The sequence below is a fragment of the Rhinolophus ferrumequinum genome, chromosome 6 (genome assembly GCF_004115265.2).
Source record: "Rhinolophus ferrumequinum isolate MPI-CBG mRhiFer1 chromosome 6, mRhiFer1_v1.p, whole genome shotgun sequence".
Classification (NCBI taxonomy): domain Eukaryota; kingdom Metazoa; phylum Chordata; class Mammalia; order Chiroptera; family Rhinolophidae; genus Rhinolophus; species Rhinolophus ferrumequinum.
In genome coordinates this window covers 21,720,855-21,747,605 of record NC_046289.1, presented here as the reverse complement: position 1 = coordinate 21,747,605, position 26,751 = coordinate 21,720,855, and the positions used below count along the sequence as shown (strand labels likewise).

The 26,751-nt window shown below is 39.9% G+C and overlaps 2 protein-coding genes across 4 annotated transcripts in view; one reads left to right on the top strand and one right to left on the bottom strand.

Annotated features, from left to right (window-relative positions):
* Window positions 1–23,469, top strand: part of SAMD15 (sterile alpha motif domain containing 15) — a 29,805-nt gene extending 6,336 nt beyond the window's left edge. Inside the window, exon 3 of one of the 3 annotated variants that reach the window (XM_033108013.1) lies at window positions 23,305–23,469. In XM_033108013.1, coding sequence (XP_032963904.1) covers window positions 23,305–23,361 — 57 coding nt within the window. In that variant the 3' untranslated portion in view covers window positions 23,362–23,469. Of the gene's footprint in view, window positions 1–3,196; window positions 3,797–15,163; window positions 15,456–23,304 lie in introns of those variants that run through there. The other 2 variants (XM_033108012.1, XM_033108011.1) reach the window with 2 other exon arrangements.
* NOXRED1 (NADP dependent oxidoreductase domain containing 1) lies at window positions 5,162–26,699 on the bottom strand. The gene is made up of 7 exons (XM_033108020.1): window positions 26,141–26,699; window positions 23,480–23,651; window positions 21,535–21,731; window positions 18,249–18,429; window positions 17,521–17,672; window positions 16,529–16,751; window positions 5,162–5,764 (listed from the first exon to the last, which is right to left on the bottom strand). Exons 2-7 carry the CDS (start codon window positions 23,638–23,640, stop codon window positions 5,587–5,589), a joined length of 1,092 nt encoding a protein of 363 aa, XP_032963911.1. The 5' UTR covers window positions 23,641–23,651; window positions 26,141–26,699; the 3' UTR covers window positions 5,162–5,586.
* Between the last annotated feature and the right edge of the window lie 52 nt (window positions 26,700–26,751).

The following is a 26,751-nucleotide window of genomic DNA, read 5'->3' as shown; positions in this document are numbered from 1 at the left end:
ACCTTTGCCTTGTTGCAAACTATTTAAAGAGCACAAATTCATAACATGTCAGCAGTTGTCACTAGACAAAAGTAGTTTAACTTTTAATTTTTAAGGAATTTTAGTTTTATAGAAGAGTTGCAAAGAGACAAAATTTTAGTTTGTCTCAGATTTCCCAGAGGTTATGCTTTTGGGGAGAGACTATCAGAGAGGTGATAAGCCCTTCTCATTTCATCATATCAGGGAGTACATGATATCAACACGAATTATTTCTGGAGTTATTAACCTTGATTACTTGGTTAAGGTGCTGTCTGTCAGGTGACTTCACTATAAAATTACTGTGCTTCCCTTTTCATAGTCTATTCATTAGAAGCGAGTTACCAAGTCCAGTCCACACTCAAAGAGAAGGGAAGTAAGCTCCACCTCCTGGAGGGAGGAGTACCAAAGAGTTTATGGATATAGAGTAAAACTACCACAGTAATAAATATACTGGAGGAGATAGTGTGAGGCTATACAGATCTGTTTCTCCATAACGTTTGCCCACTAATTGTAGCATTCATCAGTGGATCTTGCCTGCAGCAGTTGTTACTGCCGTGAAATAAAACCTAGCCGGACCATCAGCTCTAATGCCTCTTTTGGGGCAAAAATTAATATAAGACGCGGTCTTATTTTATTATAATATAAGACCCAGTATAATATAATATAATATAGTATAGTATAGTATAATATAATATAATATAAAATACAATATAATATAATATAATACAATATAATATATAATACCAGGTCTTATATTAATTATGTCTTACTTTTTTTCTGCTTGGTAGGTTTTTTGGTTTTGTTTTTTTGTCTTACTTTGTAATACAGTTAGATTCATTTGTCCCCAGCCTATATTCCATCATGGGTTCCCAGAAAATCCTGGCTTTTTAAAAATTTGCGTGCAGTAAAGTCACTCATTGTTATGTGCAGTTCTGTGGATTTTGACAAATGCACAGGGTCATGTATCCACCACCACTGAACCAGACAGAATAATTCTATCACCCTAATATTTCCCCTCTGTCCCCTCTGTAGTCAGCCCTTCCCTCTAACCCGGTTCCTGGCAACCACTAATTTGTGTTTTGTCCCTATAGTTTTGCCTTTTCCAGAATGTCATATAAATGGAATCAAATAATATGGAGCCTTTGAGTCTGCCTTCTTTCCCTCAGCAAAATACATTTTAAATAATCCACATTGTTATATGAATCAACAAGCAGATTTTAAGGAAACTACACATCTGTTTTAATAATGGTGGTACAATACAGATGATTCATATTTGAACCACAACAATTATGTCTTTAGGTTTAATTAAAGTAAATAATAGGTTCCAATTAAGCAAATGTGCATAGTTACGTACTATAAGGTAACTGAACAGTGTGTAATAAATTGATAATGATGAAGCAAAACCATCAGCAGTTTACAAACAAAAGCAAGAATGCCAGCTTTGAAAATCATGGTCAACACAAGATACAGTAATGATATAGTAATAATAGAATCTTCTTGAAGACTATAGATGTTACAAATACCTGTTTGAGACTATGTGAAGTAGGTGCATTGAATATGAGCCACCATCCTAGAATGTAGAATTAAGAATTCTTAGAAAATTCTAACACTAATCTTCAAGAATACCTATTTTTAATAATCCTTACTAACTCAAGTAAGTTACTAGTAAATTGCTCTAAGTCTTAAGCAAAAATAAAGTCTATTGCTTCTTATTCATCAGCACTAATGAAAGAATTCACAGTTTTAGATTAATTTATAGCCCATCGGAGGACCCTCATTTTCCATCAGTGAACCACAGGCATACTTTAAGGATCCTGAATTAGAAGAGGGATGGTTAGATCATACTTCCTGACTCCATGTAACCAAAAACTTTATAACACGTTTAATTTCTGAATTAGAATATTAAACAGTACTGGACTCTGTTGGCCTAGAGTGGGCATGTAGCTCTTTTGGTTAATAGTGAATGTGTCTGGAACTACAAGGTCTTTGCTGGAGGCAACATCTGTAAACCTCAGTGAATCTGTGAAATAACCCCTTCTGGTAAGGGACATGCAAAAGGAGAGTCAGGGTGAGGTGCTGACCAAATAAGGTGCTCAGTGTAGCAACATCAGTTACAAATGAGAATTCTTAAGAGCCACCTGTAGTCATTTGGATCTCAACTCTTAGAAACCTCAGTTGCTACAAGACCTCAAATAGTCTTTCCATTGGGAATGCAAGACAACATGTAGACGCGTCTCTTACCCACAACCATCTCTAGAGTCTAAACAAGACCAACTCAAGTAAGATTTGAGAAGAAAGGTATCTTGCCTATCTCAAATGCTTGCTAATGGGAAGTTTTGCATCAGGTTTAGAATAGCTGTGGTATGAATATTATAGCCTTGTAACTATGGCCAGTAGTTTTAACCTTAAAAAATAATAAAAATAATCCATTCCACATATTCCTTTGATGTATTCTAGCAGCAATTTCATGGATTACATTCTCATCCAGATGCAGACTATGAATTCGAATAGCAGTGTTAATAACAGGCCTATGATTAAAACTAGAATTTGAAAATGCAATGACAGTTTAATCTAGAATACCAAGTGGCATGGTGCTCAATGATTACAAATTATGTTTGAGAGACACTGAAAATTGTGGCAAAACCTGTTTTAAAAGAATATACAAGTATAGGTACTCATAATAAAACAGCTGAAATTTTAATGTCTACTTTTTGTTGTTTGACATTTATTTTTAGTCAAACAAACTGAATAACTATTTGAGTAATGATTTTTTTTCTTAGTTGCAGATTAACTGAGCTCCTTATAGACAAGTCAGTTATTAACCTTCCCAGAGACAGTCATGGCTCCTAATCTGAATACATTATCTGCTCATATGATTGGTCAGATTGCTCGGCCAAACGGAAGAAATGAACCCATCCGTGGCCATCTGATGCAAGCGCCTAGAAACATCTTTAAATGGAACTTTTAAAAAGATAAATCACGTGATGTTTCTCTTAAGAACTTTGTTATAATAAGGCCAAGTTAGTAAACCTTTCAAAGTGTTATTTCATTATTTTATTTTCCCATAGAAATGACTGAAGGGGTTAGCATTCAAGAGGCCTGTGTAACTAAGTATAACTGCTTTGATTTAGATGTATTTTCAGGTTAGACCCATTACAAAATTATCGTTGTATTTCAGGTCATTTCTCGGCGTACGCGGGAGCTACTGGGAATTGAAGAGCCATTATTTACACGCACCATCAGCCTTCCCTATAGGGACAATATCGGCTTATTTTTAGAGCAAAAAGGTCATACTGGGGTAAAATCTGATTCCTTGACCTTATCTGAATTTGTGCGAGTGGCAGGATTACAGGATTATGACCCACAAATAACTGCCCCTGAAGAGAATGAGGAATTATATTACACTGAGCTGTAGGGAAAAGTCATTAGAATTAGCTTGAAACATCAAACTAAATTACTTGGGAGAAGAAATATGGTCTTTTGGGTTGTTGTTGTTGTTTTTCTCCCCTTCGTTAAGGATCAGAATTAGAACTGCTGGCTCTATTCCTAGTTCTATCGCCGACTCACAGCACCTTTCCTTTGTGTTTCAATTTAGCCTGTTGTTAAAACAAAGACAGTGATATTTCTCTTTCCGGGTAACTGTAAGAATTCCAGAAAAATTCTAGAACTGCAGCTGGTAGTAGGAACGGGTTGGAGAAATAGAATTAAAAGTAAAATCTCCTGCCAACCCAGATAATCCTCTCCACAAATGCAGAAAAAGGAGGAGTTTTATTATTGAATCAGTCTGTGACGCACATCACAGGCAAGCCACTAAAGAGATTGCAAAGACAAGGAAATCTCACCCTTTTACATAGTCAGGCAGATTCAATCCATTACTTATACATGCTGACTGTCTCCAAAGGAAAAATAAAACTTCTCATACCTCTATGACAAACAGGAAGTTACTACTTGGATCCAGGCACTTACATTTAACTCCCACAGATTCAGGAAGACAAGGTACCATCCTCCAGGATGCTGACAATTCAGAAATGGCTCCAAAGTCCCCCAAAAAGACAGTCCTGGGTTATAAACCTGGTAGAAAGCTTATTCAGCTTTTTAAAAGATTTACATCCATCTCAAAAACAGAGAAAAATGACTTAAAGTACAAGTTTTCTAAATAAAATGTTTGGAGAAAAAGAAAGGGGGAAGTCCTTTTTCCCTTTGGCATCAGGGAATAATTTTTTAAAATAATTTTTTAGATTTGTATTTATCCTTACAAACAGCATGGCTTATGGAAGTACCATTGACTATAGAGAACGGTCTGGGGTTCGTTTACAAGGCTCTTTTATGTGGTACCTTCCAGACCTTTATAAAATGAAATTCGGGCCAGAGTCTACTCACGACTTGACTGCTCAAAAGAAATAACAAAATACTTCTTGTTGCGTGAATAACTCTAGTTCCTCTCTAGTTTCACAGATTTAACTGCTCTTTTTCTTCCCACTCTCACTTCTTAATCCTAAAAACCACTATAAGGTATAATCCAGAAGGGCAACGATATACCCTGTCCAGTTCCCTATATCTAAATGGACAAAGGGATACATTTTGTTTTCTACTGAGAGAAGGAACAGTGCCTCAAATTAGCATTCCTACCGAATGTTAGTTAATATTTGATGATGAACCTAATTTTTGCCCAAATTGGACTAACAAAATTTTTTCTCAAACCATTTAATACCATTGAGTGTGCCTGGCTCACAATTATACAAAAAAGAAAAATGTAAATGAATAACCTAAGACTATGCTGGTTTACTTATATAGCAAATGGTTTTGTTCAAAAACACTCTAGCATTTAGCACACAGTGATTCTGTTCAATGACAGGGCGTAGTCAGTGTCACCGTGCCTCAACGTAATGGTCACTGCTGTTGTTTTCTGCTCTATATAAGTGACATAAAGTACTTGCAAAACATAAAAAAAATACATTTGCACTAAAGGAATAAGATCTATATTTTACAAAATTATTTTTAGCCATTTAATATGCCAGCTATTTTTTAAAATGTTTTTATGGTTTAAGAATGCTTTAAATGGAAAGAGCTTTAAATAAGATCATACCAGAACAGTTTTATATATATATATGTACATATATATATATATATGTGATCTGAAATAAGTCATTATTAAATTGTTTACCACCCATTTTATTTCTCTATCTAAAATGGTAGGAAAATCATGTCAGCTACATACTGCTATAGGAAAAGAAGCTACTGTATGTAACTGTCTAATGATGACATTATAATTTCCTGAATTGAGCTTTTAGAAGAGAAAGAATTTGTATTAAGCAGCTTGCTTAAGTATGTCAGGTCATGTAGTTTCATTTGGTTGCTTCCAAAAGCCAGATACACACAAATATACCAATGTCAAGAACTTCTTGCGTTATTCTACATTTTAAAGAGCCATCAGTACAATTTTTTAATCCCCTAGTGCTGAACCCATGGCAAACACCGTACAGTCACATGACTCCCACCATCTATTGTGATAATCAGGGTCCAACCATTGTAGAGGGGAAAATATCCTGATTCCTGAGGTCTCCTCTCTTATTGGGATGGAGAGCCCGTGGAAACCACGGGCTGCTGTTCTTTGCTTAGGGAGATGCCAAATGAATCACAGTATAGATGCATAAGGTGGTTCCGGAGAGCAGTGTTGGTTAAGAGATGCCGGCTAAAGGGAGTTTCCGTGAGTTGCACAGCAGTCAGCTCAAACCAGGGGAAAGGCCTGGGGTGAAAAAGACACATATATATACTGTTACTTTTTTGTCTGTCCAGTACATCTGATTTGACATTTCCTTTAAGTTTTCCTCTACTTGGAAATAAGGTTCTTCCTTTTCTATATCAAACTAATTAAAATTCATAGTTAAATTAAAAATTCAGTTGAAACTATTCAATATGTGGATTTAATTGTACTTAGGATGAGTTTTCACACTTACGTACATTTCTCTAAGTGCTTTTGGGGAGGAATTCATAATTAGAGAATGGTTATAATGACCTTACATCCTTTTCAGTATAGTTTCCTTGAATTTAGAAAGAGAATACGTAAAAGGATCATGGACATTAGGAAGGGAAAGGATCTCATTTCTTTTCAGATTTCCTCTTTAAGAAAAAATAAAGATATCCTCTTCAATTCTATAGGGAAAAATTAGAAGTTAATATGTCCATGAATATCTTGCAGTTTAGCAAATGATTAAAATCACATTTCAAATTGGTAGGAAAAGGATTGGCTACTCTTTATGTAGTGTTAGTTTAGAAAGCCAGCTGGCTTTCTAAAATGAAAAGTATTGAAAATTCTAAATTGATTAAAGATTTAACCATAGTGAAAATAAAATCCTAGAAGAAAATATTGAATATTATGGGATGAAGGTCTTTATCAGTATGACTTGAAACCCTAAAGCCATTAAGAAGTGATTTGAGGAGTGACGTCATAGGAATGGCGGCAGCGGGGCACACTTTTTGAGTTCTCCTCCGGATCTTATCACAAACGGGTCATCTATAACCCATCAAAGGACTCTCTGCTCATCACGCAGAACAGCTAAGAGACTCGTGCAAGGATTACTTGAAGGTGGGCAAATTGGGCGAGCAGGGGAAGAGGGAAGGGAGCAGGGTGGAGACGTGGCCCGTATCTGTGGCTGTGGAAACGTAGCCCGCATCTGCGGCTGTAGAAACGCAGCCGACATCCGCAGCCGCAGAGTCACAGGAGATCCCAGGATGGAACAGAGAACACAAAAGCCAGGAGGTGGGCTCTTTCCCTGCGTCCCACAGCTGATCTCTCCTGCCAAGGGGGCAGCATATCCAGCATTTGAGGCAATAACCTCCGTGAGACCTCCAGTTGGGCCCTAGGCCAGACAAAGGACACAAACTCCATACCTGGGTCCCTTCCCCCGCTCTTCCAATCCTACCCCTGCCCTTCCAGAGACTTAAACTGGCCCCTGAACTGAGGAGCAGTGTCAGATTACAGAGGAGCCTTAGTGCTCAGGCTCTGGGAAGACCAGTGTGCAGCTCTGACCCAGGGAAGAGGCTGGGAAAAGTGTGATTTTTGCTGGGCTAGGAGAGAAGAGACTCGTACACCCCCAGCCACCACCTTTTTTGGCCTGCGGGAAGACTGTGACATGGCTGGGCTGGGAGAGAGAAGACCCCTCCATCCCCAGCCCCGCCCCTTTCTGGCCAGCCTAGGGCAGGGCAATTATAACTGCAGAGGCACTCCCAGGGATCAGCAGTAAGCAGCAGATGCAGCTCTGGGCTTTTAGCAGCTCAGAAATCTCCCGCCTGCCACACACACACACACACACACACACACACACACACACACACACGGAAGAAGTGCCCTAAGACTCAGGAGAACTGGACACAGGGCTGGTGGTGCTACGCTAAGTGCGCATATGTGCAGGCAAGAGCAGAAACTGCACTGACTTTGTAGAAACTACCATCCAGACCCATCAGCCCCACGCATCTAAATCTGCAGTTCCAACGTCACTCTGGGCACCAGGTGACCGGTTTTGCCTGCACGATACATACGCAGAGGACTCTTTGGTAAAGCAGAGGACAACCTGGAGATTACTTGGTGGGCTTAAGCCAAGACTGGCGCTGCTTTTTGTTTTGTTTTGTCTTTATATCTTTGATATCTTTACCTGTGTTGAGTGGAGGTTGTCGGTTGTTTTTACATGTGAATGTATTTGATTTTTTCTTTGTTGTTGTTGTTGTGCTTGATTTGCTTTGTTCTGAAATTGCCCTACCAGGGCCCAGCTTAAGAGGCACAAGATTCAACATACACAGAGGCCAACTCCAGACCAAACCAGAGTACTACCAGGTTTGACCTACAAGTGACACACCCAGAGGGAATTCTCTACAGGCACAAGAGCCCATAGAGGTCAAATCACATTTAAGTGGTCAACCCTCACGCAGCAGAACACCCTGCAGTGGGCAGAGCCAAGTCGCACAACTAGTCAGCCTAGGAGTTAACCCCACCGACTCACAAGCGAAAAGCAATTAAAGATCTTCTTGAACAGGACAATATACACAACACAAGAGTCACCTTTGGAGCACACGCAGAGGAGAAGAACAAAGTAGTGCAAGTCAAATATAAAGGACACATACTACATAAGATAACCCAGCAAGAACTAAGAACTCTAGGGGGTCTACCTAATACATCAAAGCAAACACAGAGAGTCAGCCAGAATGGGGAAACAAAGAAACATGTCCCAAATAAAAGAACAGAAGAAACCTCCAGAAGTGGAACCAAATGAAACAGAGATAACCAACCTATCAAAGACAAGAGTTCAGAACACTGATGATAAGAATGTTTAAGGAGCTTAGAGACGCCATAAAGAAGGATGTAGAAATCATAATGAACCAGTTAGAACTAAAGAACACAATTACTGAAATAAAGAACTCACTTGAAGGAATTAACAGCAGGTTAGATGAAGCAGAGGATCGAATCAGTGACTTAGAAGACAAGTTAGCCGAGATCACCCAAACAGAACAACAGAAAGAAAAAAGAATAAAAAACAATGAAGATGGTTTAAGAGACCTCTGGGATAACATCAAGCACAACAACATGCGCATCATAGGAATACCAGAAGGTGAAGAGAGCAAGCAAGGGATTGAGAACATATTTGAAGTAATAATGTCCGAAAACTTCCCTAACCTGGTGAAAGAAACCAACATACAAGCCCAGGAAGTGCAGAGAGTTCCAACCAGGATAAACCCAAACAGGTCCACACCAAGACACATTTTAGTTAAAATGGCAAAGATTAAAGACAGAGAGAATCCTAAAAGCAGCAAGAGAAAGACAAAGGTTTACATACAAGGGAACTCCCATAAGACTATCAAATGACTTTTCTACAGAAACATTGAAGGCCAGGAGGGAATGGCAGGAGATACTCAAAGTGATGGAAAACAAAGGCCTACAACCTAGATTGCTTTATCCAGCAAGGCTATCATTTCAAGTTCATGGAGAGATAAAGAGCTTCCCAGAAAAGAATAAGCTAAAGGAATTTATTACCACCAAGCCAGCATTGCAAGAAATCTAAAAGGACTTCTGTAAATAGAAGATGAAAACAATCTAACTACAAATTCAAAAATGGCAATAACTATGTACCTATCAATAATCACTTTAAATGTAAACGGATTAAATGCTCCAATCAAGAGACATAGGGTGGCTGAGTGGATAAGAAAGCAAGACCCTTGTATATGCTGTATACAAGAGAGTCACCTCAGATCAAAAGACACACACAGGCTGAAAGTGAAGGGTTGGAGTAAGATATTTCATGCAAATGGAAAAGAGAAAAAAGCTGGAGTTGCAATACTTATATCTGACAAAATAGACTTTAAAATGAAGAACATATTAAAAGACAAAGATGGGCACTATATAATAATAAAGGGATCGATCCGACAAGAGGACATTACCCTAGTAAACATCTATGCACCCAACATAGGAGCACCTAACTATATAAAACAGATATTGACTGACTTAAAGACAGAGATCAACAGTAACACTATCATAGTAGGGGACTTCAATACACCTCTGACAACAAGGGACAGGTCTTCCAGACAGAAAATCAATATGGAAACAACAGCCTTAAATGACACATTGGACCACTTGGATTTAATCGATATTTTCAGAGCATTTCACCCCAAAGCTGCAGAATACACGTTCTGCTCAAGCGCACATGGAACATTTTCCAAGATAGACCATATGTTAGGCCATAAAACAAGTCTTGATAAATTTTTAAAAATTGAAATCATACCAAGTGTCTTCTCTGACCACAGTGCTATGAAATTAGAAATGAACTACAGGAAAAAAACTGGAAGACACACCAATTCATGGAGGCTGAATAACATGTTACTAAATGGGTCAACCAGGAGATCAAGGAAGAAATCATAAGATACCTCGAGACAAATGAAAATGAAAACACAGCGACCCAAAATCTATGGGATGCCACGAAAGCAGTCCTACGAGGGAAATTCATAGCGTTGCAGGCCTACCTAAAGAAACAAGAAACATCACTAATCAACAGTTTATCTTCACACTTAAGGGATCTGGAAAAAGAACAGCAAAATAAGCCCAAAGGGAGTACAAGGAAGGAGATAATAAAGATCAGAGTGGAAATAAATGAAATAGAAACCAGAAAAACAATACAAAAGATCAATGAATCCAAGAGTTGGTTCTTAGAGAAGATAAACAAAATTGACAAACCTTTAGCCAGACTCATTAAAAAAAAGAGAGAGAGGACCCAAATTAATAAATTCAGAAATGAAAGAGGAGAAGTGACAACAGACACCGCAGAAATACAAAAAATTTTAAGAAATTACCATGAGCAACTATATGCCAACAAATTTGACAATCTGGAAGAAATGGACAATTTTCTAGAGGCGTACAACCTTCCAAGGCTAACTCAAGAAGAAACAGAAAACCTGAATAGACTGATTACCACCACGGAAATTGAATCAGTAATCAACAATCTCCCAACAAACAAAAGCCCTGGACCAGATGGCTTTACAGGTGAATTTTACAAAATGTTCAAAAAAGAATTATCACCTATTCTCCTCAAGCTCTTCCAAAAAATCCAGAAGGAGGGAAGACTCCCAAACACTTTTTACAAAGCCACTGTCACCCTGATCCCAAAATCAGACAAAGACACCACAAAAAAAGAAAATTACAGGCCGATATCTCTAATGAATATAGATGCAAAAATCCTCAACAAAATATTAGCGAACAGAATTCAGCAATACATTAAAAAGATCATACACCATGATCAAGTGGGATTCATCCCTGGTATGCAAGGGTGGTTCAACATCCGCAAATCAATTAATATGATACACCACATTAACAAAATGAAAAATAAAAATCACATGATCATATCAATAGATGCAGAAAAAGCATTTGATAAAATCCAGCAGCCATTTATGATAAAAACCCTTAAGAAAGTGGGAATAGAGGGATCATATCTCAACATAATAAAGGCCATATATGATAAACCCACAGCTAACATCATACTCAATGGGGAAAAGCTAAAACCATTCCCCTTAAGATCAGGAACAAGGCAAGGTTGTTCCACTTCTATTGAACATAGTGCTGGAAGTTCTAGCCACAGCAATCAGACAAAAAAAAGAAATAAAAGGCATCCAAATCGGTAAGGAAGAAGTAAAATTGTCATTATATGCAGATGACATGACACTATATGTATAGAGAACCCTAAAGGCTCCACCAAGAAACTATTAGAGTTGATAGATGAATTTAGTAAAGTAGCAGGATACAAAATTAATATTCAGAAATCAGTGGCATTTGTATATACCAATAATAAAACATCAGGAGAAATTTTTTTAAAAATCCCATTTACAATTGCTCCAAAGACTATAAAATACCTGGGAATAAATTTAACCAAAGAAGTAAAAGATCTGTACTCAGAAAATTGTAAGACACTAAAGAAAGAAATGAAAGAAGACACAAATAAATGGAAACACATACCATGTTCATGGATAGGAAGAATTAATATAGTTAAAATGTCCATACTGCCTAAGGCAATATACATATTCAATACAATTCCTATCAAAGTACCAACCACGTTTTTCACAGAAATAGAATATATAATCCTAAAATTTATATGGAACCATAAAAAACCCCAGATAGCCTCAGCAATCCTGAGAAATAAGAACAAAGTGGGAGGTATAACAATACCTGACATCAAATTATACTACAAGGCTACAGTAATCAAAACAGCATGGTACTGGTATAAAAACAGACACATAGATCAATGGAACAGAATAGAGAGTCCAGAAATAAATCCATGCCTATATGGCCATTTAATCTACGACAATGGAAGCAAGAATGTACAGTGGGGTAAAGACAGTCTATTCAGTAAATGGTGCTGGGAAACCTGGACAGACACATGCAAAAAAATGAAGCTGGACCACCACCTCCTTACACCATATACAAAAATAAATTCAAAATGGCTGAAAGACTTAAATGTAAGATCCAAAACCATAAAATTCCTGGAAGAAAATATAGGAAGAAACTTCACAGACATTACCCGGAGTAAGATTTTTACTGATATATCCCCTCGCGCGAGAGAAATAAGAGAAAAAATAAACATGTGGGATTACATCAAACTAAAAAGTTTTTTCACAGCAAAGGAAACCATCAATAAAGCAAAAAGGGATCCTATTGAATGGGAAAATATATTTGCCAATGATATATCTGATAAGGGGTTAATATCACAATTTCAGAAAAAACTCACTCAACTCCAAAAAAACATACAACCCAATTAAAAAATAGGCAGAGGACATGAAGAGACATTTTTCTAAAAAGGACATACAGATGGCAAACAGACATATGAAGAAATGCTCATCCTCACTAACCATCAGAGAAATGCAAATAAAAACCACAATGAGATACCACCTCACCCCAGTCAAAATGGCTATCATCAATAAATCAACAAACAAGTGCTGGCGTGGATGTGGAGAAAAGGGAACGCTTGTGCACTGTTGGTGGGATTGCAGATTGGTGCAGCCACTATGGAAAACAGTATGGAGGTATCTCAAAAATCTGAAAATGGAACTACCTTATGATCCAGCAATTCCACTCCTGGGTATCTATCGGAGAAATCCAAAACTCTAATTCAAAAAACTTTATGCACTCCTATGTTTATTGCAACACTATACACAATAGCCAAGACATGGAAACAACCGAAATGCCCATCAGTAGATAAATGGATTAAGAAACTGTGGTACATTTATACAATGGAGAATTATGCAGCCATAAAGAAGAAAGAAATCTTACCATTTGCAACAACATGGATGGACCTAGAGAACATTATGTTAAGTGAAATAAGTCAGACAGAGAAAGACAAATACCATATGATCTCACTTATATGTGGAATCTAAAGAAAAGAATAAGTGAATGAACTAATCAGAAACAGTTTTGGAGACATAGAGGAAAAACTGAGGGTTGCTAGATGGGCGGGGGGTGGGGATAAGGGGGAAGGTGAGGGGATTAGAAAACAGTCAGTAACCACAAGATGGCCACGGGGTTTTGAAAATTAATTTGGGGAATGTAATCAATAATGTAAAGATTTTATAAGGTATCCAATGGACACTTGTCCCATTTGGGAGACCACCTCAGGGATGATGTAGATGCTTGATCACTGCACTATACACCTGAAGCTGAGCAATAATGAATGCCAACTATAATTTTGTATATATATATATATGTATATATATGTATGTATATACTTACAGGAAGCGGAGTACAGCATTAGGAATGGAGACAGTGGAAATGTAATGGCTGTGTGCGATGTCAGAGGGATAGTGGATGGGGGGAGGGGGGTTCACACAGTGTGAGGGATAGAAATGATAAACGTCTAAGTGTTACTTTGTCTTGTGTACCTGAAACGAATTTTTTTAAAAAAAGAAGAGATTTGACAATTTTGACTACAAAAATTAGAATCCTCTGAAAGATACCAAAAGGAAAGAGAAATAATATGAAAAATATTTCCAATACACAAAAAACATTCCTACTGAAAACCTTCTACAAAACAATAGGTAAACGTAAACAACACAAATGAAAAATAGGCAACAAAAATAAAATGAGAATGAAAGAAAACAGAAGAGCAACAGTTTGGAAGCTGTAGAGAATATCAAGTAATAATAAGTAATACTGACAAGTAATAACACTGAGCCAAGGCACAGTCCGTTTACATCATAGAACCCACAAAAGACTCAGGAAGTAGTGGGGCCAAGTATATCTGGAAATGGGGGTAAGATGGAGCTAATAAGAGGATGATGGGTTAAAAATCTTAAAAAGGAGAGAGACCCTCCCAGTACGCTGTCCAATCAGGAGACAGTCCCTCCGCCTTCCCAACAGAAGGTTTACTCTCAGGAGAAGATTAAGCAGAGGGTCTCTGGACAGGGGGACAACGGGTACGGTTAAGGGCTGGGATATGCTGTAAAGGGATGAAATAAATATAAACTGAATGATAAAACCACCCTCTCTCCCTGCACACACACAGCTTCCTTTCCCCAAGTCCGGTCCCAAAGACTTAAAGATACCAATATTCAGGGTTTCCCAAGGAAAGAGCTGACTGAATCGCTCTGTGGTGAAGACCACAGGAGTAAACAGAATTTCCAAGCAGCTTTTTGGTAACAAGGATCCTAAATATGAGCAGTCAAGGTTCTCTGTTTGCTTGACAAAAGCCCCCTAATATGAATGATAGAGACCTAAACTAATGATCAGAAAACAACTTGGAAACAGACTCCTCAAAAAAAAACCTCTGTCATTTACATTCTCAAAGAGATATGAGATGATATTGCACAGTGAAATGACAAGAGGATGCTACATAAAAAGGAATATTTTGAGACTAAAAAATATCATTGAAAATCAAAATATAGCAAAAATGATAGTATGCTCAAAATACGATAGCAAAAACACGATAGTTGAGGAAATCTCTCAGAAAGCAGAGCAAAAAGACAAAGATACTAAAAATAGAGAATAAAATCAGAGGATTAGCCCCGGAGGTCCAATATTTGACTAATAAGACACTCAGAAAGAGAGAATAGAGAAAAGAGTGCAGGAAGGGAGGAAATTAGCAAAGACATAATTGGAGAATTTGACATCCAGACTGAAAAGGACCACTGAATGTTCTGTTTCTTTTATGGGTGGCAGTTTCTTGGGTATTTGATTTACCATAATTCATTAAACTGTATGTATGAATTTATGGAATGTGTAGTTTTCTGTGTATGTGTTATATTTTACAGTATCTTTTTAAGAAACAAAAAGGAAAGGGCTACCAAGTGCCCAACACAGTGAATTAAAATAGACCCATATCATGACACATCACAAAATTTCAGGATACTCAAGGCAAAGGATCCTATACGAAGCTTCCAGAGGAAAAAAAAACAGGTGTCAGATAAAGGACGAATTCAAGAATTAGAATGGCACTGTACCTCCTAACAGTAACTCTAAAGGTTGAAAGACAGTGGAGCAGTGCTTTCAAAATTCTGAGGGAAAATGATTTCTAGCCTAGAATTCTATAACTGACTATGTTCTCAAGAAAATATGAAGCTAGAATAAAACCATTTTCAGACATAGTCCTTAAAACTTACTTCCTATACATCCTTTTCTAAGGAAGTTACTGGAGGAGGACCTGATCCAGCACAATGGGGAGAAAAAAACAGAGGAAGAGGGATCTAGAAAAAGATCCAACAGAAGAGAGAGGTGAAGAAGATCCCAGGATAATGCAGAAGGGAAATCCCCAAACTGAAAGTGTATCATAGGCCATTGGTAATTAGACTACAAAAGAGAGAGGGGAGAATCACGGATTACTTCCAGGGTTCTGGCTGGAACGGAGGAGCTTGTAAGAAGATAAACACTGAACAGGTACGAGAGCAGGTATGCTTTTGGACATGAGTTTGAGTGGAGATGGTGAGTACGAATGCATAATGGACAAATAGGCTACGGATAAAGAGTCAGTGCTGTCAGTGTAAAGAGAGCAACCTAAATCCTCAGAGTGGAAAAGATCGTCGAGGAGCAAAGTGTACAATGAAAAGGAAAGAAGGCCTAGAACAGAGCCCTGAAAACTCCCAGATTTAAGGAAGGGGCAGAAGAGGAGCTGGCAAATTGGCTGGAGAGACAGGAAGAAAATGAGGAAAATGTGAGGGGATGATGAAAACTAAGAGACTGCTTCAAAACGGATGGCATGTTCAATAGTCACGGCAAACAAACAAACAAAAAAGGATTGGAAAGTGTCCAGTGAACTTAGTGACAAGGAAAGGCACTGGTAACAAGGGCAGCAATTGTTCCCTATTAGATTAGCAAAGATTAAAAAGATTGGTTTTATAGTTATGGAGCTATAAGGCAATGGCACTTTCATACACTACTGTTGGAAATTAAAATAAGCACCACGTTTTCAATAAGCAATTCGGGAATACCTATCAAACAAAATATACATAACGTCTAACCCAGCAATACTCCAGCTATTCATCCAACAGAAATCCTGATACAAGTATGCAAAGTAAGTATGAGAATGTTCGATGCTGCCCTTTATGTAAAATTTAGGGCATGGAGGAACTATATCACCATCAAGAGGAAATAGGATGAATAAATTTAATTAAATGTATCCAGTGGATGCCTGTGCAGTTGCTCATACATGAAATAGATATGATTGTACTAACATGACATGGTAAGTGAAAATGCAGTATATAGCCTCCCCATGTTTCTAAAATGTGTATATAGATATAGATATGCATACAGATTATAATATAGTGACAGTATAAATATGTTTGTAAATGCATAGATAAGAAAAATATAAAAACCATTAAAGTCCCTGAAATGTACTTGGGTAGCAAAGGAGGGCTTTCCCTTTTCCATTAGCTGGATTTCTTACAAGAATGTATTTTTACAAATTTTTAAAGATCACATGAAAGGGAAACAGAAAGCATAAGCTAGGTCAGCAGTGTGGGAGAAAGGAGACTGGCGGGCCATCTACCTTACCGTGCCCGAGGCAGGTTCTTGGCATAGACTTTGCTGACAAAATCTTGTAACTGAAACTGCGGGCAGGATGCGCCGTCCTCCCCACAGTCCTCGTGGTGCACGGACAGGAAGAGTTCGTTCATAAGATGCAGCGCTGGTAAGTGGGGCATGGCCTCTGCCGTGCAGACGTTCAGGGCTGCATAGAACAGTCCCTCCAACCACTTGATGTTGAGGATTATTCCGCCTACACATCAGTGGCGAGGGAAATACCAGTTAGCACCACCAGAAAGGTTTGCAGGGAACCTAGGACAAACCCCAGACAGTGAACAGCCACCTTTTTCCAAGACAGGTTGGTCCTATGAACCTCAAGGTAAGCAAACACTCCTCCTTCCTAGACCAAGAACCCTGTTTGTGCCCCTGATAACACATCGCGGCGACCCTGACACAGGAGGACAGGTATGACTAACAGCCAAAGCATCCCTACGAATCTCTAGAATGGTCCTTGCCAATGAGGAGATGGGACTAGGGAAAACTGCAAGATAGAGCAGGGAAAAACCATTTGGTCCCAGACACTGCCATTTCCTGTTTAAATAACTAGGCACTCCCCTCTGGTCCTTTTCAGTTCATCCTTTAAGGGTCTGAGTATTCAGACTTCTCAGCTTTCCCTAATTAATAAAGACTACTTTTTGCCACCAAAGCTGTTTCCATACAAAACCTAAATAGCTGAGAAAGCACAGCACAGGGAATATGGTCAGTGGTATTGTAATAACTACATATGGTGTCAGCTGAGTACTAGACTTGTCAGGGTGATCATTTCATAAGTTATCTAAGCATCTAACCACTATGTTGTACACCTGAAACTAATACAAAGAAAACGTCCCAAATAGCTGAGACTGTGTCTAGCTTGTACTCCCCCCCAAACAAACATGCAACACACACAATTTAGTAAGACAGTACCAGGCCCAGAGGCAGGTCATTTTCAAAAGAGTGCTAAAAATAGGGTGAGCCATTACCAGCAGGATTGAAGGGGCAGGTAGCCTGAAGAATCACAGGATCTTGGAGAGCAGCTATAATCTCCTTGTTGGCTCCCCAGATGTTGGCAAAACCTTCAAAACACTGATACCGAGGCCGCAAGATATTGGTATGTTTCAGTAGGAGATTCAACCTGAAAGTGAAGCCACAAAGACAGGGAGTGCAGAGCCAGGACTGGAATAAACCCCACGATCCATTGAGTTCACGCCCAACCCCAGTAACAGAACCCCCACCCCCACCCCCACCCCTCCTGCTCAGGCACCGTGGGCGTGGGTCAGTGCTGAGGGCACTACTATCAGTCAGATGGTTCGGCCATCTTCCTAACAAACACTAATGTTATCACTTGCCAGGCACTGGGCTAGACACGAGGGGTACAAACACAATATATGACACGCTCTCAATCACTTCATGCCGTTGACGGGTGGTTTCTGTTCCTATTGATGCACAGGGCAACACTAGTCAGCTTCAAGTCGTGGAAGGTTCTACTGCCGTTCTACACATTTGCACATAAAAGTCGAGTTCCCACCACAAGTGTAGTTTGCAGAGACATGAGAAAGGCCACTGGGTCCTTCTGCCAGGGAAGCTGCTTTCACCTCATCACTGGGAACGACCAGCTCCAAGAGGTAGCAGCTCGGAGCAGGTGGGAGGCAGAAGCCAGAGCTGCGGAGACCAGACTTCTGCCGGTTCCGTGCTCACCCTAACAAGATACCTGGGTATTGGGACGGCAGCTACAAAGCTGTACACAATGCAGGCTTTTCCAAGGCTGGTTTGAATTTCGGAGCAGATATGAGGCACCTGAGATGACAGGCAGCAGAGAAATATCACGTCGGCCCAGGCCACCAGGCGAGAGTTATGGTAAAAGCACTGGACTCCCAGTTTCTTCAATTCGTCTGAGAGGGATAAAGGAAAACGGAAGGATCACAGTGCAAAAGGAGTTTTACCTGAACCTCAACTGTAGGGCGAGGATGGCAATGATTTTACCTCAAGTCTTGTTGCCACAAAAATCAGAAGAGATTTCCTCATGCCGTCCAGAAGCCACTCAGTAGGGCCCTAATCCCAGTGCGACAGCAGCTGGTGTCCCTGCAGCAGTGCTTGAGATTATAAAATAGTTCATCCTTGTCTTACTTTTAGAACAAATGCTGGAATCTTTCAGATTTGTTTTTAGGAAGGAAATAATCTGAAAGAAGCTTTTCAGTTTACTGAAGGTTTATTGCGTGCTAGAAAATGTACAAAGTACTTGGTATGTATTATCTAAGGGAATCCTCATAAGGACCTCCTGAGGCAGAGGCTAGTATAATTCCTACATTATGGATGAGGAAATGGAGGCTTCCAGAAGTTATGTGACTGGGCCAAAGTTACACAGCTAACTGGCTTGAGTTGGTAGGACAAACTAAGAGAGGAAAAGAGCATAGAGCAGAGGCTGTTTGGGAAAATATACTTACAGTTTCCATAAAGTATACACAAGTTAATGTTAAGGTATTTATAAAGGTAGAGAGAAATGTGATAAATCATGTAGTTGCATAAAAACACCCCTTGGTAGTTAGTTAATCAAAGGGGTATTATGTACTTGTGATATATATTGTCAAAAGTAAAAATGTAAAGTCATCGATGGTACTGTGTTTTAAATGTTATTGAAAAAGAGAATATTAGATATTGGAGAGGTTATTTCTTATCTAAACCACAAAGAGTACATGATAAATTTGATGCTGAGATTTTCTGGGTACTCAGGTTCTTTCAGGTAGGAAATTTGGAAAACATGAGCACCAATTTCTTTTTCATATGTGGTTCTCAAAAGTAATCGACGCTGATGCTGCGTATTTTGAATTCTTGCTTCCTTACACAACATGCAGTGATACTAAAAACCTGTAACTTTATTATTGATAAACATATTGCTTCCCAAAGAATATATATACTTTTTGAAATATCATATATACCAGTCCTATTGATGAGATTTTTAAAATTTGCCTTGAGTGGTAAGATTTTTTTTTTAAGGTTTCCTTAATGTAGAAAGAACATTTGCAAATCAATGAGAAAAAGACAGGCACTTCAACAGAAAAATTAGATAAAAAGAAATAAAAAAAAACCAAAATAGTAATAAACCTATAAAAAATGTCCAACTATTCCAGTGATCGGTGAAAGATGTATTAAAAACAAGAAAAATTTTAAAGGAAGGCGTAGTAAAATAGGGATTTTAAAAAAAGATGTTCAGAATTGACAAGCATGCAGTGAAATGGGTGTTCGTACGCAATATTGGTGAAGGTTTACAACTGGACAACCTTCTGGAAGTCAATTCAAAAAAATATATTAGAAATTTCTTTAAAAATTAAATACATCTACCATATGACCCATGTATTCTACTCCCAGTTATTTACCCAAGAAAAATTAAAGCATTTGTCCACACTAATATTTGTACACAAATGTTCACTGCATTAGCCAAAAACCGGAGACAACTTGAATGTCCATCAACAGATGACTAGTTTAACTGTGGAATATTAATGCAGTGAAATCCGACTCAGAAATAAAAAGGAAATTAAAACATGAAACAACATGGATACATTTCAAAATAATTATGTGAAGTGAAAGAAGTCAGACCAAACAAAAATACAAACTGTATGATTCCGTTTGTACAAAATTCTAGAAAATGCAACCTAATCAACAGTGACAGAAATCAGATCAGTGGCTTCCTGGGTGGGGGTCTGCAGGGAGGCAGAGAGAGAGGAATTACAAAGAACTTTCAAGGGTGATGGATCAGTTACTTTGATAGTTTCACAGGTGTAGTCGTGTCAAAACATCAAAGTACACTTCAAAAATGTGCAGGTTATTATACACAGATTATATCTTAATGAGCTGTACCTGTTCTTGACCTAGTAATTTTATTTTTAAAATTATGTACAAGGAAATCTAACTAAATAGGACACAGTTACATAAATGATCATACAGCCATACTTTGTAATACTATACAACCTTAAAATCATGATTTTGGGGCGGCCAGTTACCTCAGTTGGTTAGAGCACTGTGCTCTTAACAACAAGGTTGCCGGTTCGATCCCCACATGGGCCACTGTGAGCTGCGCCCTCCACAACTAGATTGAAACAACTATTTGACTTGGAGCTGATGGGTCCTGGAAAACCACACTTAAATTGAAAAAAAAAAAATCATGATTTTGAAGAATGTTAAATAAGAATATGCTCATAATACATTCAGTGAAAAAAGCAGAATACAAACAACTGTATAGTATCAATTACTGATATAATCTGACCTAATGAGAGAAGAAAAAAGGAAAATAATGATAACCCTGGTAATGGGATTATCGGTAATTATTATTTACTTTCCTATAGAGTCATTTTATAAATTTTCTATAATATGCATATATTAATTTACATTTAAAAAATTATTGAAGCATAATTTACATATTCGTACAGTGCAACACGTAGATTTGAAGCATATAATTTGATCATTTTTGACAAATACATACACCCATGTAACTCATACCTCTTTCAAGATATAGAACATTTCCATCTCCCCAGAAAGTTCCCTCAGGCCCCTTCTCAGTCAGCCTCCCAAGAAGCACCAGTTCTGATTTCTATCACCATGGATTAGTAAATGGAATCATTACAAAACTTTTTTTAAAAAAATTCAGTAGATGTTATTTTTTAAAACACAAGGCCAAATGTTTGGAACTGGTTACACCCACCAGACTCTTAACTGGTCCAGTTAGAAGATTTGTACTCTGTTTGGAAAGCTTCTCTGTATCAAAGACCCGGAAAGATATCTCACCACCCCAGGCACAGAGAGGAGAGATGGTTATAAAACATTCAAGTGGAGAAGAAAAGTTGTTTTAAGGAATACGTTTAAAAAACCCCTTTCTAGGTTTTCTAGGGACTAGCAAGCTGAGAACTCAGCTGCACGCAAGGACTCCCCTCTCCAAATGGCCTCATCACCTAAAGAGCACACCCACGCCCCCTTCCCACCGCAGAAGGCCGACCGCTCCTCACCCAGGGTCTCTGGCCTCCGCGTGGAGATCCGCAGCCTCTCAGCAGGAACGGGGACAAGTTGAAGCAGTACGCGAGCCAGCTGCTTCCCAAGGTGGCCGCCTCCAATGATGCCCACTTTTAACTCATCATCATCGGGACTATCATCAAGAGATCTCGTCTTGAGATCTGTGGACATGTGCGTCTCGTGTAATGACTGTCTGGAGAACGAACACACAGACACGTGTGAATACACACTCACCCTGGAGCTCTTCTTGGCTGCCAACCTCTGACGTTTCCTGCTCGAACTTCCTCATGTGGCCGCCTGGTGGCGCCGTAAGTACTTCAGAGAGAAGGCCTTCCAATTATATGCCATTTATCCAGCACCACCAGGAATGAAATGTTCTTCCTGCGTGAATTTTCCAGAAAGCAAAACATACCCCTTCAAAGGACCAAATCTTGTTTAAAACATTTTTAAATGAACATTTTCTTTGTTACGTGTGTTGTGTATTTCCCTGCCTTCTTAAATACACGGTCTGAATATGAACCCATTTCTTTGATCCATCACTGAGCAGCTGCTGTCGTATATCGTCCTGGAACACTGTGGGCCTGCTCCTTGCTTCCTGTGCGCTCTTCCTGATGGCAAATTTTCATTGCTCTCAGCATGAACGTACCCCTCTCCTACCATACACCCCACATGCCTACTCTTTCTAGGTCACTGTCAGTTCTGCGCAGATCCAGGAAACCAGGTAACTTAGCTTTTTTCAAACATATGATTTATGAAAGTAATTGGTCGATAAGGGAAAACAGACCTGAGAAATTGAGGATCAAGGATTTGAGTCCTCTCTTTCCAGAGGTTCACTTACTATTGGTTCTGGATGTGTTCCCTTGGCCCAAGATGAACAAAATCTGACCTCTGAATGCAAAAGCCATCGTTGTATGCTGTTATATGACAACCTTGTGTTTCTTCTGCATTTTTGTGAAAATTGGAATTTTTAAAAACTAAAGCTCTGGAATTTCCATATAAGCATCACAAGCCACATATTACATATCTAAGGCTCCTCTCATGGTTGAGAGTGTTTTTTCTCAGTGCCTGAAACTTCCAAACGTAAAATGCCTCCTGGAAGTTTCATATATCGGTTTCTCACCACTCACTTATCTTGGATGCAACCAATAAGTTTGTGCATCCTTCTCAGTCAGCCAATCAGCAAACTCTTTGAGCCGCCTGCCTCCTTGGGCATATGCTGTATCTCTAACATGTTCAATTCAGACCTGGTCCCACCATGGAGGAGTTAATGTAATTTCAGAGAAAAGTAGACTAAGAAGTAGACTGAGAGGGGGACAAATGCCCCAAGAGTAACTGAGTTACAGAATCCAGGAGCTTAGACATAGGTAGGTACCTGGCTCTCATATGCCTCAAATCTATTTAAGTGTCTGAAGCCATATGGTACAAAGATATTAGAAGCCAGAATTGGACTGAGAGCATCTCTGCAAATCAGTATTCCTGGTTTCAAGCAAGTCATCTGGACATAGGGACCCCCAAGGTCCCAGGTGGCTTTCCTGTGAGGGAGCATGCCACCATTAGCTCAGCCCCAAAAGAAGGAACTGACCTCACTTTCAGTCAATAGCCATACAATGGCTAGTTATTAGTAACTATAGAAGACAAGCTGGTCATCTCAATGAGTGGATGGATGGATGGATGGATGGATGGAAGGATGGATGGATGGATGAATTGATCATTTAATCAGTCTACCCACTGAAAGGAAATCACCACTAATTCATGCTTTATTACAGAACCACCGCCAAGGGACCCTGGTATGCATTTCCCTGGTGTTTTCAGACCAGGAGTAATTGACTGTGGGTGGGAAAACACACCCCTTGCCAAAGTTATCCTCCATATAAGAAGTTTGTCATTCGATTCTCCAGTGAGATTCTTCTCCATCTGCCTGGCCCTGGAGACCTAGCTTACCTCAAATTACGGAGTAGCTTACAGAAGAAGGTTGCGTGTGCACAGCCCTTGATCATAAGCCCCCGAAAACGACCCTGCAAATACAGCCAGCTGCGGTCTTCCTCCTCCATCCCATAGTCGAACTGCAGGGACTCAAGATCCTCTAGCATGGCCATTTCCATGTCACCACCTCCTGCAGCGACAGATAGCAATCAATTTGGTTCCCTGTCCTAGAAGAAGAGGGACTCATGCCCAAGTGTGTGCCCAAGCCACAGGCTCTCAAGGTGGTGGGCGCCCGCGGTCCCAGACTTGCTGCTCTCATCCACTTGTTTTCACTGTGAGTCCTGTAGGATTCCTAAGCACTACTTGTCCATGAATCGAGAATACTGGATTCATGAAAAACCTGAACAAAAATCCAGAGTAATGTTCCTCCACATAGGCTAGAGGGCACTTCTTTCAGCAGAAGCGGTTCCATTAGCAATGGGTTTCCTACGTGCTTTGGGCCAAGACCTTCTCCCTTCCATTCCCTCCTAAGTTTTACAAATAGGACTGAACACTTAGACTACATTTCAAAGAAATTCTTCCTTCATTAAACTCTGTGTCCCCCAAAGATAGAAAAGAGCCCTAGGTAAAGGTCATGGTCCCTTGTCTAGAGCAGAGATACCCATATTTTAGAAAATGAACCCAGAGAAGTATCACTCCATCTACATGTATCTCTCACCAATCCAACTGAGAAGATGGTGCTGCTCCTCTTTACATCTGGTCCTGTAGAACAAGAACTACATTTCCAGGGAGAATTACTCTAGAAAATTGTCATTATGACGCCTTAGCTACCAAACCACTTCAGTCTTGGAGTCTTAAAGGGGCCAGCCTCAGCTAGAGGTTTTCCCCACCTGCAACATGAGGACATGAATTCTGTTCACGACTTTTAGGAATATTACTACCCCAGGGCGGTATGGGAACAGAAAGTTCTGGACTTCTAGATTTTTTGCAGCCTGAAATATCATACAGATCTTAGCCCTACTCAAGGAGTTATTTTTCAAACCCCTTCTTTTTGTGTTCAAGAAACCAATGAATAAGATGAGTAAGTGCTGGGGATCTAATGTAGATCATGGTAACTATGGTTAATAGTACTGTATTGTATACTTAAAATTTGCTGAGGAGATCTTAAGTGTTTTCACACCACACACACACACACACGTAACTGTGAGATGATGGATGTTAATTGACTGTGGTAATAATTTCACAATGTATATCAAATTATCATGTGTACACCTTAAATATATACAATTTTTGTCAATTATACCTCAATAAAGCTGGGAAAAAATCAGTGATATTCAAAACTCCAATCTATTTTATAGCAATGGTGAAACTGAGATCAGAATTCAAAACTACTTGTCTCTAATCTGCATTTAAACATTTTTTTAATGAGGTGAAATTCACATTAAGCCATTTGAAAGTGAAAAATTCACTACATCCGTGACGCTGCGCACCCTCTACTCTTTAGTTCCCAAGCATTTTCATTCCCCCAACAATGGAAAGCCTGGACCCATTAAGGAGCTACTCCCACCCACACACCCCCAAGACACCCCTGGAAACCACCAATCTGCTTTTTGTCTCTATGGATTTACCTTTTCTGGATATTTCACATGAATGGAACCACATAGTATGTGGCCTCTTGTGAATGGCTTCTCTAATCCTTTTTCTAGAAGGGCTGTTACATCCCTCTATCTCTTTACAAGCAAAGTCTCCAGTGCTTGAAGAGCATGAAAGTTCTCAAGTCTAAGAAACACTTCCTTAGACCGAAACAGTGGGTTGTTCATCCTGATGTTGCAGAGTGACGTTTCTTGCTCCGAAGGAAAGAGGAGTTCAAACCCTCCCAGCTCAGCATGACAGGTGCATCCCAGGTTAACCTGGACACGCCTGGGTTCTAGGCCCACCCTTCACTTCCACATTCTCCAAAACTGTGGATCCAGTGATGGTGGCTTTGTAACACGTCAGGTGTGCTAGGCTGACCTATAGTTTCCAGAATTCCCTTCTCTCTGTTTCCAGTTAGGGTGTGCCCTTTTGTGCAACACTTGGAAGCGAAGCAGCCAGCGTTTATACTTGTGAGGTCGGAGAAGCCGCTTTGGTTGTCCGCTGGCACCCCTGTTGGTGTGGGGTGCAATGCCTGCAACTGCTCTCCTTTCCCCTGGATCCTCCTGCAGCTTTTCCTTCCTGGGCCAGGTCTGTGTTCAGCTCTGTGACAAAGACCACCAGCTAGCTTCTCTTGCAGGACTCACTTCATCAAGGTTGGCGGCAGTGAGAATGGACACTAGTTCCAGGACATCCCCATGGGCTCCAGCTCGTCCTTGCTCTCCCCTCCTCTATACCCATCTTTCCTTCCCCACGGTCTGCCCCATGGGTTGCCAGCTCTACCACCAGCCATGCAGACAACCTTCCAAAGACTGTCTAACCAACTGCCATACTTGAGCAGTCAAATCCCTGTAATGAATCCCATATAGACAGACAGACAGACACAGACAAACTATATACTCCCAGTGGCCTGCTTCTCTAAATGAACCGTGATACATTAATAGAGACCACTGTTTGTTTGAAGAAGAGCCAATAACTTTAGCACAATTCAGCCAAGTAAACTCCTGTTTCTTCAATGATCAGGAAAGAAACCAAACATGAAGTTACCTGGAATTGCAGAGGATTGCAAAGTGGAGGAGCCAAAGTTGGAGTCTGATCCTCCTAAAGCAGATTTCTCAGCGTTGGCATTACCGACACGTGGGCAGGATCACTCTGCTGTGGCGTCTGTCCCGTGCATTGCAGGATGTCAGCAGCACCCCTTGTAGGATGTTAGCAGCACCCCTTGCCTCTGTCTACTAATAGCACACTCCAGTGTGGCAACAAAGTGTCTCCAGATATTGACACATCTCCTGGGGGGCAAAACCGCCCCCAGTTGAGAACCAGAATGGCTTAAAGCATTCCATGCCTCTGTACAAGCATCCTCCCTCCTTCCTACCACTGCATCCACTGTGCAGTCGCAGGAGCATAGAATTTTACAAGCTCTGAGAGAACCAGGCCCTCCTATTTCAGGCTGAGATAATGAGTCCAGAGAGAAAGGGCCTCACCCAGCATCTCACAGCTTGTCAGTGGTAGAGCTCGGACAAGAAGCCAGGTCTTTCGTCTCCTAGCTGCGTGCTCTGTCAGCCACACAGCCCTGCTCTGTCTGGGCACCACTACTCCATGACCTGATGTGGAGACAGGCTGCAATGCAGTCACTGAGGCAGGTCTGTCCCAAGGGA

Excerpts from the sequence above, each read along its gene's own strand:
- NOXRED1 (XM_033108020.1), bottom strand. The coding sequence starts at position 23,640 with ATGGAAATGGCCATGCTAGAGGATCTTGAGTCCCTGCAGTTCGACTAT. Across the intron at positions 18,430-21,534 it reads GCGGAGGCCAGAGACCCTGG|ACGAATTGAAGAAACTGGGA; the intron begins GTGAGGAGCGGT and ends TATCCCTCTCAG. Across the intron at positions 17,673-18,248 it reads GCTGCCGTCCCAATACCCAG|GTTGAATCTCCTACTGAAAC; the intron begins GTATCTTGTTAG and ends CTTCACTTTCAG.